General features: G+C 39.3%; 1 protein-coding gene across 6 annotated transcripts in view; it reads right to left on the bottom strand.

Moving 5' to 3' along the window:
* Positions 1-15,460, bottom strand: part of khdrbs2 (KH domain containing, RNA binding, signal transduction associated 2) — an 80,135-nt gene that overhangs the window by 35,771 nt on the left and 28,904 nt on the right. For all 6 annotated transcript variants that reach the window (XR_003274251.1, XR_003274252.1, XR_003274250.1 and 3 more), the window contains exons 4-6: positions 13,755-13,901; positions 4,052-4,179; positions 1,551-1,737 (exon numbers count right to left, since the gene is read on the bottom strand). Coding sequence is in view for 3 of the 6 variants with exons in the window: in XM_026189989.1 (XP_026045774.1) it covers positions 1,551-1,737; positions 4,052-4,179; positions 13,755-13,901 (462 nt within the window). In the remaining 3 variants the exon portion in view is untranslated. The remainder of the gene's footprint in view (positions 1-1,550; positions 1,738-4,051; positions 4,180-13,754; positions 13,902-15,460) is intronic.

Below are 15,460 nucleotides of genomic sequence, written 5' to 3'. Positions count from 1 at the left end.
TAGGTAGTTTCATTGTTTAATCACATTAAATAGTTCCCAATTTAATGTTTAAAAGCACTTGAAAAAGGCAAAATCCCATGTAAAATTAGGGCAACAAACTATATTGCCATTACTGAAAATAACCGTATTTTCATGGGAAAGTTATTTTCTGGTATTATTTTGTCATCCCAGCTGCCGGAATATTACTGTTTTTTTAGGATTTTTTTTTTTTACGGTGTGCAAAGCCTGAACCGTTAAATAATTGTCAGAAAATTAGAATTTTTTAAAAAGTGGAGTGTTTATTGGACCTTAGGGCAAATAAAAAAAAATAATTTAGTGTTTTATTTGTATCATGTTTGCTATAATTATTGCATTAAATGTGCTGGTTTTGCTTGTTCAGGGTTTTTCGGGGCAAAAACAGCCAAATATCACACTGCTGATGCACAAAAACTCACGTGTCTAATATGACACAGGGTTAAGGAGACAAAGAGAGTTCCCATAGCTCACATGAATGTTTTTTTAATTAAACTCCAAACCAATAACACCAGTAATTATTTTCAAATAGCCTGTGTTTTAAACAGTATGTAAGCTGGTCTGTTTGCTAATCATTTCTCAGATTCCAGGTCAGATTCCTCACCTGCATGGATGTACATGGAAACTTGGGATACTACACTACCTAAACTGGGCTGTTCCTCAAACAGTCTGTAGTTAGCATAAATGTATGTGCAAGTGGTGCAAAAATACTTATCTAATACAGTGGCTCTCAAAGAGGGCCGATAACGCTTTCAGAATTCTTTTTTTGAAAAATATCTCATAACAAATAAATAAATAAATACATCAAATTAAAAACAGGGTAAGGAATAAACACACAAATTACCATATTAAAAAGCTGTGCACAGCAGTCAAAAATAGTGTCTGGGTACGAGGATGAAGGTTTGTCACTATAAACAGAGCTTAAAGCTGAGACATATCAAACCTCAGCACAGTCTATGATGGCTTAACCCGAGCCAGCCAAAAATAAATCAGGCTACACAGTTAAAGATACTCGATTTAAGGCTTTTTTTTTGGGTCAGGTCAAAGCATGACTTGCCTGTGTGGCAGAACTGAGGCAACGGTGAAAAACAAGCAATATGTCTTCAGGTTCTTGCCTCCTTTTCTTTGAAAACTTTGATTACAGGTTAATCTTACTTTGAACACAAAAAACAAACAAACATTTTATTAAGTTAGTGTGACAAATGATCATTAGTTATCATAAGTTTGGAAAATATGTTGTGCTTTTAAACGAGATAAAGGGAAACCGATCACTGCCTGCAACTATGTCGAACTCAATGATCCAAAACCATCATTATACGCTTCTGCAAGTTTTTAACATTTAAAATAGGCAAATATACAATGTAATACTTGCTTGTCCTACTTTTTAAAGATGTCCCAGAATGCCCTACCTTTCCATGTAAAGCACGAATCATCCAGATTACATGAAAGGGAAGTAAATCAAGTCTGATTTACACACACTTCAAGTAAAATTACTATCAGCTATACTTTTCAGTGTGTGCAAAGAGGATTGGACTTACATAGTCGTCATATGATTCATGTGTGACTGCTAACAGCGGGGGCCTGTATCCGACACTTGCTGCTGCTGCCCCTCTGGCTCTCGGGACTTGTACCTCCCTCGTCAAAACTGTCGTGGGAAGTTTGCTGTGTGCTGCCGTCGCTGTCCCCCGAGGTGTTGCCGCGCTCCTTCCCGCGCCTCTGTGGCCCCTGGTAAAGCAAAAAAAGCAAACAAACATGGCCTCAACATTGCCCTAAGAACCTTGCTGTGCAACACTCATAAATAAGCCACAGTAAATTAAGTGGGAAAGTGGAATTAAGAAGAAAAAAAACCCCTCAAACTATATTTAAATCCTTTTTAGTGCTGCATACGTCCACGCTGCCACAGCTGGTGGTTGCCTTACACTGTGCTCAGGTGAAACATAAGATAAACACAGCACTGGGGTAGATCTTGTTATGATCAGAAGGGTGACGAGTGTCACTTTGTGTTTTGTCTGCTCTGCAAACATGCCTGTGGGATGCAACATGGTTATTTCAAAAATGTGACAGAGCGATGTCATGTCTCCGTTTGCACGATAACACATCTGCCTGAAACCGCTGATTAATGTCAGGCTGCAGGCGGACAGGTATAGTTTTCAAATACAGCAAGTTGTTACTGACATGCACCGGTGGAGAGCAAGGGCCAAAGGGCTGGGGCAGACATGAGGAATTTAAGGTAGGTTGTTTCTTTATATAAAAGTCTGACTATCCAGCAGCTCGACTTCATGCTCGGTGTAGGGACTGCAGGGAGGATTTAACATTGCAAAGATGCCTATTTTCTGCTAACTTACATTTTTACAGCATGATACAGCTAGGGTATGGCAATTTGTCTTCCTCCAGCTTATTCTTCACTAGCTGGCAACCTATTGTGATCCAAAAATACAGACACTCAAATGGGAATTATTGGTGCATATTTTTAATGGAGATTTACAAAAATCGCTTATCATTGCAGCATAAGGGGAAAATCTGGAAAAGAAAGTGGTGGTACTGGTGGTGAATTGGGAGCGTCCCAATGTTGCTGGTGGATTTTGCTCATATGGATGTGCTGCCAGAAATAGGCCAGGCTTTCATGGCACACTCTACCTGGTTATTCCAGAGGGACTTTCATAGCTCACATAGATTAAGGTCAGTTTGCTCAACAATTAGATAAATAAATAATTCAAAAGGAGACTTATAGAGGGATGCGTGAACGTCTGATCCAATGAAATGCTCTGTAGCATTTATTGTTTCTGCATAGGCTGGCCTACAGGAGCTACGCGGAAAACAATTCACATTTTAAATTAAAAAAAAAATGAAAAGAAACCATTAAAAAATATTAAATACAATATGATTAGGAATACTCACAACTGGTTTGCATAAAATACAGAAACATGTACAGGTGAACCAATTAATGTCAAAATTCACCATGAAGGTGGGTGCCTCATTGTTATTTTTTAACACATTTATTTTGTCATTCAGAGCAGGTTAGGTGCTAGGCTCTGTATTACCTGCAAATGCATAAAATTACACATTTTTATTGCATTGACTATTAGACATGAGAGATCTTGTTTTTCTTAAACCAGCCTTAAACCATGACATAGCCCCTGTCATGTTTTACAGAAGAATATAGACTATAGATATGGAATATGGAGTACCAAAAGACCTTTTTGCTGCTGATTTTAAAATCAGTTGTTGTGTAATTTTTCATACCTCAGCCTTTTCTTCCTGTTTCCCTTGTTTAAGAATGGCTTTTTGACAGCTGTGCTTCCATGGTGATGATTTCTAATGAGGTTGGGCGAACAGTAGACGCATATTTCAGGTCCTGTATTCCATCTTTGCTGGATTTTTTGCTATTTCTTAAAGACATGACTTTGAGATACTGTTGCTGTAGATATACCAAGTTTTCAGCAACAAGCTCTTTAGGAATCACTTTGTTGGTGCAAAAATACTATTTTATGCCATTCATGGTAAATTCAAGTATTTTCGGATACTTCAGCTAAAGAAGTTTTAGCAGCAGCCAAGAAGTTACAAAGTAAAAAGTGCCTGAAGCAATTTAGAATTGTTTCTTGTGTAAACATGAGACTGGTTTGGGTGATTTTTTTATGCTTGAATGCTCCATAGGTCAGTATTAAGTGGCCTAACAAACAAGTGGTCAAGTACAAAGTCTGCGCTTAAAAACTGGTAATAAACCAGCCAGTGTCCAAAGGAAAAACTCGGAAAGACCTTCAAACATAAAAGTATAGTTTAAGAAGACTTAAAAAAATGCAGTTCAGAATATAAAGAAATGAAATGTGAGTTTGGCTTTTGCACAGATGTAAGCAAGTGAATTCATAAAAGAGTAGAAATAAAATGAAATGGTTTTAAATATCACACAAGAAACACACCAGTAAAAATGATAAAACACCAAAAATAAAAAATAATTTAAATAAACTAATAATTAGGATGAGAAGTGTCTGTATAAATATTATGTATTTATGTGTGCTTGTGAGTGTAATTAAAACTTTACCTTGTGGTTATTGCGGTTGTTGGTCGTAGACACCTCCCTTGAACACTCCTCCCTCTGCTTGATTCGTCAGAGCCGTTCAACAGGGATAACTCCCGGAGTTGTTCCTGCCTGATCTCGTCATTGTAATCCTGTGGAAACAAAATGCAGCACGTCTCGTAAGAAAACAAAACAGAGAAGGTCATTTGTCTTCTGACTGCAACAGATGCTTGCAACAGCAGCAAATGTCATCAAATTAAAATTATCTCGACACCCAAGGGGAGCTTGTGGCTTTGCTGAGCGGTGACTAGCCAGTGAAGAATCTTTTGGTTATGGTTTGACTCAAAACGCAGAGGAAAGATTAGTGGTGGAGAAAAAGGCAATAAATATTTCTCAAATGAGCCGCGGGTTTGTTGGGGAAAGAAGAAAAACTATTTTCCTGTTTAGGTTTCGAAGACTAGTGTTAACTTCCCAGATGGCCTTTAAAAAGAAAAGGTGTCTAACCAAAAAATTTAGGGCAAAATTTATCTTGATGTTGGATGAGGAGAACAGAAACGGGAAATTAAATCAGACAAATATTTTTCTCACTTTAATGCAATACAAAAATAGCCCTTGATTTGTCTGCACACAGACTGTAATTGACACTTTCAACAACTTTGCGTGGAATATCGCTATCTTGCGATTCTGAACCATTTTTCTCAGCCCGCTATCAACATGATATGGATCGCGACACAGCAGATAAGGGAGTGGACAAAACAGCCTTCATTATCTTGTCACTGGTGACAGATAAACAAGTGTGGGTTTTTTTTTTTTTTTTACGAAACACTTAAACCGAGTCCACGGGATTCAATACCATGGGCGAAATGTTTCTATAATGACACCAAGGCAGCAACAGATTTCTTTGGCTGTCACTGCTTATGACAGCACATTACGACCGCATGATCTGGTGTCACAGACTAAAAGGAGAGCCCCAAGAAAAATACGTCCTCTCGAACAAACATAAAAACCCAATATATGTTACTATGAGCAGCAATTTCAACTTTTACTCATGAAAGAGCCAATTTGTGGTGTCCATTGTATGTGCACATTTGTCACACTTCACATTCCAACAAATTTTAATATTAGACACTGATAACCCGAATAAAAACAAAATCTACGTTTTAAATCATGATTTTATTTATTAAGGGGGGAAACAGATGTTCAAATTTATGTGGCCCTGTGTAAAAAGGAAATTGCATCCCTTCCCTTCTCCTTGATAAAGAGAAGGGAAGGGATGCAATTTGTCTGACAAAGTGAAGTAGGCTTAAAGTCCTCAAAAAGCAACACATCATGTCATGATTTAAAAAACCCTTAAGAACAGGCTTAGAAACAAATGCATTGACATCTATCAGTCCGTAAAAGGTTACAATCCTTTTCTAAGGGTTTGGGACTCAAGTGAACAATGGTGAGAACAATTATCCACAGATGGAGAAAACAGTGGTGAACCTTCCTAGGATTGGTGGGTCTGCCAAAAATACTCCAAGAGCGCTTCAATGACTCATCCAGGAGGTCACAAAAGAGCAGGGAAAAGCATCTAAAGAGCTGCAGGCCTCTTTTCCTCAACAATAAGAAACTGACTGGGCATAAATGGCATCTATGGGAGAGTTCTAAGGAGAAAACCACTGCTGACCAAAAAGAACACAAAGGCTCACATTTGCCAAAAAACATCTTGATGTTCCCCAAGACTTTGGTGAAAATGTTCTGTGTACTGATGAGATAAAAGCTGAATTTCTTTGGGAGGTTTTAGACCCGTTACATCTGCTGCAAAACTAACAGAGTTTTTCATAAAAAAACTCTGTGGTAGTGTGATGGTAGTGTCTGGGGCTGCTTTGCTGCTTGGTGATGGAACCATGAATTCTGCTCTCTACTCCTGAAGGAGAATGTCCGTCTACCAGTTTGTACCTGAAGCTCAAGCTCACTTGGGTTATGCAGCTGGACAATGAACCAAAAAATTTCAAAAACAAAACCAGAATTAAGTTTTTTTGAGTGGCCTAGACAAATTTCAGACTCAAATCACATTGAGATGCTCTGGTATGACCGTAAACAGGCTCCTAATGTTGGAAAGCCCTAAATGTGGCTGAATTAAAGCAATTTGGCAAAGAAGAGTGGGCCAAAATTCCTCCACAATAATGTGACTCATTGCCAGTTATCACATGCTTGATTACAGTTTTTGCTGCCAAGGGTGGCATCAGCAGTTATTATGTTTAGGGGACAATCAATGCAAGTTATCATTTACAACAATGTTAAATAAATATAAAAATGGTTTAAAAATGCAATTTTTTATTTCTATTTTCAAAGTCATCTGTTTTTTTTGTCATGGGCGGGTGGACAAAGGAGCCAGAGGCACAGGTTCAATACCCCTGACGTGGAGTTTAGTCCTTTCCTACCTACAGGCCAGGCTTATGGATCACATCACATTTAGTCATGAGGATATTACAAGACATCCTTTACCCACTCTGTGATTTGCATAGTTAGGACTGAATGTAATCAGATCTTCAACAAAAGCTTATTATTAGATTAAACTAATTCTGTGTGAACACAAAAAAATCTGAACTCATTAACTGTCTAAATGTGTGAAATGTAACCCTTTTTGCAGACTTGTTATCAGTCGTCAGTTTTAGCAGACAAATCTGCAATCACGCTCTTCTTTAATTTATTCATAATTTTCCTCAGGATCAAATTTTTCAGCCACATATTGTCGAAGGATTTGCAGCACACACTGTTCATTTTTCAAACCATAGAAAGAATATCTAAAAACAAGAGGTTAGTGTCTCTCTACTTAAATTGTCTTCTCCTTCTTTACATGTCTGACCTTCACTGTTTCTTAAGAAGTTAATGGAGCATGATTTTGAGGTGGAAAAAAAGAGAAATTTTTATCATTGTTATAGTGAGCAACCTTGATTCGGTGAATGTGAACACATTCGATACTGTTGCAGCAAAACTGAGCATTCATTAAACTGCAGCATGTCAGACATGTCTTCATTTACAGTAACAGGCTGTGTGTCATGCACAGGCCATATGATGAACAGATTATAAAGACTGAAAACACTGACACCAACATACCGTGAAAGAAGAAAATGAAACCATGGTGGTGGACATGTGACAGACTGTGCACGTTCTTATAATGAACAAATAAGGCCTACAGCATTCTGTTTAATTCAAGGAGACTGGCAGAGCTCTTAATAAGAAATCTGGCAGCTCATTCAAAGCTCAACAAACCTGCCAGAGCTTGTGAAAGTAGACTGTTGACAAAGGTGTTAACATGAGTATACAGAGATAAAGCCCAAGCTGAGGCTTCTCGAGCCAGATTGTTTGCACACTGTGATTAATTCTGACCATGCATGACCTTGTACACATGCAATGCCCTTCACAGAGCTTAAGTTAGACTTAAAGAGGTCAACACATGAAGTGCAGTGTTACCAATCATTGTGATGTTTGCGTCTGCCAGCTATTTGTCTCTGTGGCCAGAAAATAACAAGTCAAATTAATTTGGCATTCTTCAATCATCAGCTTTATTATAAGTGACGCTGTCATGTCAGATCACCTTTGACACCTGCGGCAGTATTGAACAAGGTAAATACATTTATCCAACAAAAACATCATATTAAAAGACATGAACAAACCAAAGAAAATGGATCAGTCTTAGCTTTTGAATAAATCGTGTGACATTTGTTGGATTACAGTGATTATATAAGATTGTTTTGTTTCCCAACATAATGCATTTAAGGGGTAGAGTCGTGCTATTAGTGATATTATTGTGTTTGAAGAATCAAAAAGCTGTGTACTCAGAGACTCACTGGATTCGTAGAAATGTCTGGCAGTGTGAATGTATGTATTTGAATTTGAAGGTGTTAACAAAATCTATGTTTAAATGTGGGTGCTATGCATCAGGTAAACTATGCCAGTACCAGGCTGGACCCTCAGAACTGCCTTCATTCTTTGTGGTATAGATTCAAAACGGTGCTAGAAACGTTCCTCTGATGTTGGTTCATCTTGACGTGATAAAAACATGCAGATTTATCAGCTCCACATTCATGATGTGAATCTTCTGTTCCACCACATCCCAAACGTGCTTTGTTGAACTGAGATCTGGTGACTGTGGAAGCCATTTGAGTACAGTGAACTCCCTGAGATGTTTAAGAAACCAGTTTGAGATTATTTAAGCTTTGTGACATGGTGTGTTAACCTGCTGGAAGCAACTTGACTTAGTGTTAAGAAATATATTCTAAAACACTTCTTCAGTAAAGACTCAGAGAAGAGAAACACACAGAACTTCTTGCTAGCAAGGGCAGTCTCCAGAACTGAGACTCGCGCTGAGAAACTGCCCCGGTCTTTATTTATACTTCAGTGAGCGTTTGTTCCTTACATTGGAATGTGGAGGTGTACGTGTGTGTGTGTGTGACCCCATAAACGACTTCCCTTAACCTGCTGGTCTGGAAAATCCAACAGTTCATCTATATGTAAAGAAGGCACTTAGACTAAAACTGACATAGCTACGTTAATCCTACCGTAAAACAATAAGACAAGGTACGACCTCTCCCATGCTCCTAGGATGTGGGGGTGAACACCCTGGAATGTTACAGACCTCCTAGGATGAGACATTCTTTCAATATGCCACCAACTATATACTTCTACACACAAATGATTACATGCAGTATTCTACCATATGCAAACTTATATCATTAAAAGATTATACTGACTACTAAGTACAATTTTCCTATTAACACTTAGTTATACTAAGACTCAGAAGATGGGTGCACTGTGGTCATAAGGGCATGGACATAGTCAGGTATGGTGTGGCATTTGAATTATATTCAGGTGGTACTGAGGAGCCCAAAGTGCGCCAGTGAATTATCCCTCCCATATATCCTCGAGTATAATCTGAACTGTTGATACAGGGCAGGATGGATCATGTTGTTTGCACAAAATTCTGACCTCACCATCCAAATGCTGCAGCAGAAATTGAGACTCATTAAACCAGGCAATATTTTGACTGGTTTGATAAACAACCATGTCACATTCAAAGTCACCTTTCTTCCCCATTCCGATGCTCAGTTTGAAAGTCGGCAGCTTGTCTTGCCAATGTTCACATGACTAAATGCTTTGACTTGTTCCCATGTTACTGGCTGGTTAGACACTTGCATTACCAAGCGGCTGAAAGGTGTATCTAACAAAGAGTGGGGAATAGACTGCCTCAGGAAAAGTGCTCAGACATATCTTGTCCTCTGTACTAGATAAAAGACTTCATATTTTTTGCACACCAGTTGTATATAATACAATGATAAGCTCTATTAAAGAATCAAATTCTAACTAATGCATCTTTTTTTTTTAAGTTCTTTCACATTACAAGTTCTTTCAAAGTTAGCTCAACACAAACAGCAATTAGCTGTGCACAGTCTGGCTCTATTATGGAGATAATAATGCAGAATATTTAACTCTGCATCCCTGACCAATTTTTTAGGTGGTCTCTAAGCTTCCTCACCCAGGACGTCTGGGCCAAATAATTAGGATAGTGCAGTATGAGTAAACCCAAGCACACCTGGGTCAGTTTTTACAGCAGTTTTAATTTTGTTTGACTTTATGGAAAAACAAATAAGCAGTGTATATCTCATTAAAGTATCTGTGTCACCGGCTATCTGCCAAAATGCTTCCATTGCAGTTTGGCCCAAGATGAAGGCCTCACAAGCGTCTGTCTTTACAGTAACGCACTGATTAGGCTTTTCTTTTCTTTTTAGATGCATAAATTGTGAGCTAACAGGACTGATTTCTGATTTGCAATTCTGCTTCATTGTAAGTCCTGGTAAGCTTTCTGTATCAGCTTCTGACAAAATTCAGATCTAGTTGTATGTGCTCTGTTTCTGATGGCCAACAAATGATCAACTGATGCTAATGTCTAATTAAAAGTGACCATAGCACGCATGTGGCATTGTGGTAGACAGCTACGCATCTCTGTGACTCTGCCTGCTGCATCATGTTGGTTTATGAAGCATAATCCAGCAAAATGCCAGCGGGAGTCAGTGGTAGGTTTCCACGGGGGAGCTCTGATTCAAATCGAGCATGTTTGTGGCAGGATGATCAACTTCTGTATGAGCTACACTCTACATTTCCTATTGAGCTGAAAAGAAACCTCTGTTTTGAACATATTAAAAGAGTAGCTGAATATAATTAGGCTCTTACAAAATAGTCAGTGTCAAGTATAAAACAGTATGGAACCTGACCCCTGCAATAAACTGCAGTTCCTCAAATGGCCACTTGAGGCCAGCTCCAACAGAGAGTCAATCAGAGCAGAAAGAAGAAGGGTGCGAAAAACAAGTTTGATCTTTCTTTACAGTAATTTGACATTCAGCATGGGTCCCTATGTAGTTAATTATACTAACAACCAATCCAAGAAACCTGTGATGCAAGTTTTGGTTAATGTGTCACCTGGTGCCACATCGTAATATTTTACTGCTAATAGATTTTATTATTTTATAGTTTTCATGTTTTTATTTTGGTATGATATTTGTATGTTTTCTGAAACTTTTTGGGGGGTTGTCTAACGTCCTTCCAGCATCTACCAAATGAATGCAATGAGGCACACTTGCCCTGTCAACCATGTTTAAAAATGGGGACAAGAGAGCGCCACAACAAAGCAAGGAAAAAAAGATGGGCAAAGGCACCCAGGGCTGGGAGGCCATGGAGTTGTTTTCTTGGGATGAATGCCTGGCACAGAGAAGGAGTGAGCTCTGGCAATAGCAGGAGACTCGGCAAAGAGAGACCAAAGAGACAAGTGAAGATGAGAAGGACCGAGTAAACTTCTGCTATACTGCTGGGAGTGTGCTCTTGAGAGACTGTTGTGGCTTTGGGGTTTTTCTTTTTTTTCCCCATTTTTCAGCTGCCAAGTTTCTTAGGAGATGGATATTTTAGGGCTTTTTTTAAAAAAAAGGAAAAAAAATTAAAGGAACATTTTGAAAACACATCAGATCTCAATGGGAAAAAACATGCTGGGTGCTATAATGATATGGGGTGGGATGTGTTAGAAACAGAAGGATGCTGCATCATTTGATAGAAATATGATGTATTAACCTATAGAAGGAAATTTCATTGCAGCAACTCAAAATAATACTCAGTAGTTTGTGTGCCCCCCCCCCCCCCCCCACGTGCTTGTATAGATGCCTGACAAAGCGTGGGCATGTTCCTGATGATGTGGTCCTTTGATCTTCTACCAGATCTGGACCACAGCATCACTGAGCTTCCAGATAGTCTGATGCACAACCTGGCAATGTTGGTTGGACGGAAACATAATGTTCCAGATTTGTACTATTGGATTCATGTTAGGCAGGCACAATCAATGGTATAATTCCTTCATTCTCCAGGAACTGCCTGGATACTCTGGCATTAGGAGGAACCCAGCAACTATAGCACCAGCATATGGTCTGACAATAGGTCCCTGACAACAGTCAGGGTGCCGTTGCCTAGCCTGTAGCGGTCTGTGGATCTCTCCATGGATGTGCCTCCCCAGACCATCACTGATCCACAAAAAACTGGGCATGCTGAACAATGACAACATAAAGTTTTCCATTGCTTCTCCAGGCCCTTTCATGACTCTCACATGTGCACAAGGTGAATCTGATCTCATCTGTGAAAAGCACAGGGCACCAGTGGTGGACCTGCCAATTCTGGTATTTTATGGCAAAGGCCAATCTGCTCCCATAGTATTGAGCAGTGAGCACAGAGCTCATTAGACGACGTCTGGGCCTCTGGCCTCCCTCATGAAAGTTGCTTGTGTTTGTTTGGTTAGAGGCATTCATACCAGTGGCCTGCTAGAGTTCATTTTGTAGTGCTCTGGCACTGTGCATCCTGTTCTACTATAGTTGTGTCTTTAAAGACAGCATTGCTAAGCTTGGTTTCTTTACTTGGTTTCGGCTACTAGACACTGCTCAGCTCACTCTGGGTCCACAAAGGCTTCATCCAACTTTTCTTTCACATATGCATGAGTACACCGCAAATACACCTGTAACCATATGTTGCTTTTCACGATTTATCAGAGCACGTCTCTGACAACATGTTTTACAATGCAGCTCCTAATGCATTATGCAGCAATTTAAAAAAAAATAGCAGGACATGTATATGCCACTCCTCACCTGAGGCGTGAAACATCTGTCACTACTACTACTGACAGATGCCTGCTGTGTTGCATTATGTGCAGTTTATTTGCAAAATCCTAATAATATGCCCGAGGCAGTGGACATGTGCTCTGAAATTGGTACTAAAGTTTTTTTAATGTGATTTTATTGTCATGTGGAGAAGGTGTAAGCTGAATTTTGATGTTGCCTACCTTACTGCGTTGTGTTTTTTTCAAATTTCAGTAAATACGGGGTTTATTTTTCTAACTCAGCGTGAAATTAGTGTTGGAAATGTCTGATTAACTAGCAACATTTAACAGTTTTCTTAATCTTGCATTCATTTTGGATTAAAGGAGCATTTTTGTTAACATCCACCTGCCCAAAATGTACTTCCACGGTAATCATTTTCGGATTACTGCAATTAAAAGCTAATTGCTTCTTTCCCAGGTCATTTTGCAGACAAATCTTTACAAAAGATCTAAAATAACTAACCTAAAATCTCTGAATGAGTGGATATATTAAAAAACAACTAGTCCTATATCACGGCTGGTCCTGTGTACACACTGATTATGCATCAAATAATGCAGTTTACTAAAAAAAAGTAAGAGGGGTCCTTTTTTAGAAGAGATTACTGAGTTTCTCACAGGTGCAAAAATAGGAAACTAAGGGGGAAAAGGCTTAGAAAAGCAGGTTTAAACATAAGCTGCTAAAGGTTCAACTAATTGCTTTGCATGCAACACTTTACAGCACGGGTAAGTTCTCGTGGTTGTTTTGCACCACTTGGTAATGAGTCACATGTTCACAAGTTTGTGTTAGGAGCAGCAAGAATGCACCAAGGAACTGAAAGTGGTAAAATTGTTCCCATCAGTTTTCCCTTTCACCAGCCAACAAACACATAAATAGATTCTCTTGGCTTTTAGCTTAACTTCTGATGGAGTGTTTAACCACTGTTTTCGAGCATTCTCCCTAAAAGCGTGCACACAGAAACATCAGGAGCGGATCTATAATCAGGTACTTCCCTACTGTTTTTTGGCAGACTTTGTGAAGTCATTAGTAGCTGCTTTTGTTCAGTGCGGTATCATCATCCTCCTGGCCCACCGAGACAAAATTCTTGCATGAATATTGGTTCAGTATAGCAAGAAGCATGAACTTCATAAAGCAGACTCATGCAGCACAGCTCCTCTATTAGACTTGTCACATTTGCAAAGCTTGATTAATATTTACAGCTTAAACTCAGCGAGAGTACACAACATGCACATTAATTATTGCTAAGTTCTCCAGGCTAGGTTGCTGGAGTCTTGGAAGTTGTTCCATACTGCACTTTAATTGCTGAATACATTATTTTTCATTTGTAACTAAGGGCATGTAGTGTCGAACGGTAGTTGTAATGCAGAGAAAAGCTTCACGCTCGTATCTTCCTCTTATTTAAACAAACCCCCGATACTGTAAACTCAGTACTGCTGCATGCTAATAAGGGTGATGAAGAAATGGTCAAGTCAGCAGTAAATGCGCTTGTTTGTACTGTACAGGACGGTGTAGGAATAAAAATTACAAAGAAAAATCGTGTAAAGTATTAAACTTACTGGTACTAGGAATTTCTTTATCTCCTCCAAGGCGTGACTCATGCGGGAATAGGCCTCTCCAGGTGGAGCAAAGACCTCAATTAAAACGTGCAGATCGTTACTCAGATGGGCGTATTTGGCCTCCCCGCTTTTCCTTAATTCTTCTTCCTGTAAAAAATAGAAGAGGAAGGGAAGTTTTTTGTGTGTTTTTTTTAGAAATTCACCAAATTAATATCTTTAATATAAATGTTTAATTTGAATAAATCAAGGCGCCATTTATCCTCCCTACAGATGCTGCACATCTGTAAACTGCTTTGGAACGCCACCTCCACCCCAGCTCCTCCTTTTCATGCTTTTTATGTCTTATCTATTGTCACTGATCAGTTCTGTGCCGGGGGCTTCCCATCATTCTCCCTGCCTCAAGCTCCTCGTGTATGCAGATGGAAAAGGGCGGGGAGGTGTGCTCTCCCCGCATTATGCTTTCCACGTCTGCACATGCCAGGCGCGAAGGGGGTCCCTGAACAGAGTCATGCCGCCAGATATCATTTACTTCATGTTGAAGAATGGTCTTTTTATTGTAGTGGTCTTGACTGAAAGAGCACAATACAAGCTTCGGGTTAACACATAGTAATTGCACTACTGCATAAATTGCTGGATTATCAAAGAGCTGTTTGATTAATTATTAATTTTGATATCAGTTTTTTGTTATGTGTTTATTGCAGATTTCAGGGTGGTTGAGGAGCAGGTGTACTAAGCAGGCAGACAGAGTGAGGTCTCCTGGTGGACAGGTGAGGCATTAACCTTTCAATAAATATTCTGAGATGGAAGAGAAAGGTAATGGATTGCCAGAGGAAAATATCCATCAAAATTAAGTTAAATGGGAAAATGAACAAATGCTTGCTGAAGCTATCACACTGATTTCCATTCTTGCTAGAATTCCAGCTGGATGCTTTTCTAGTAGTCATTTCCCCTATCATTGTTAATATTTGGTAAAAGCTGTGGGATATGGAAGTGAGTTTTTGTCAGCTTATGGAGAAAGTCATGCCAGGGAAATAATAACAACCACTGCTTTAAAGCAACGCAGCACTGCACATTTAGCAAAGATGCAGGGCAAAAAGAAAGAATTTCAGGAGAGAAAGTTCAGTTTGGATAGGGCACACTGCGCTGATCTCAATCTTACATTGTGCACCGAAGTAAACATGTTTTCAATACAGACTCCCACACAAAACTCCTCCAGACTCTGTTCACAGGAGCACCTTTAATTCTTCACCCGGGCCCTGCAGAGACCTGCCTTAGGCGTCACACTGACATTAACGGCTTAAAAGATCTGCAGTATAGCTCGGGGCAAGTGGTAACTGTGTTTTAAAAGGAGCGTTAAATCAATTCCACATTTAACAAATAATCAGAAGTGATGTGAGGCCTTTTTTCTACTTGTACTAGTTACAAACGCAGCGGCTGCATTCTGAACAATGTACAGAATATTCAGTCATGTCAGAATAAAGACTGACTAAGGATTTTTTTTTAAACCTGTTTTCATTCATCCTTCGCTGCAACAGTTGGGTATTGAGTGCTTTTCTCAAGGACACCTTGATGGTGGCTGCTAAGAGAAGTGAGAGTGCCACTCATGCACTTTACTTTATCAGCCAATCTGGGGCTTCAAACTTTTGTCCTTGCATCACAGGGCCGATGCCTTCCCTCTGGGAGAAGCCGGCTTTAATTAAAAATTT

The sequence above is a fragment of the Astatotilapia calliptera genome, chromosome 13 (assembly GCF_900246225.1).
Source record: "Astatotilapia calliptera chromosome 13, fAstCal1.2, whole genome shotgun sequence".
NCBI classification, from domain to species: domain Eukaryota; kingdom Metazoa; phylum Chordata; class Actinopteri; order Cichliformes; family Cichlidae; genus Astatotilapia; species Astatotilapia calliptera.
This window is presented reverse-complemented; position numbering and strand designations above follow the sequence as displayed.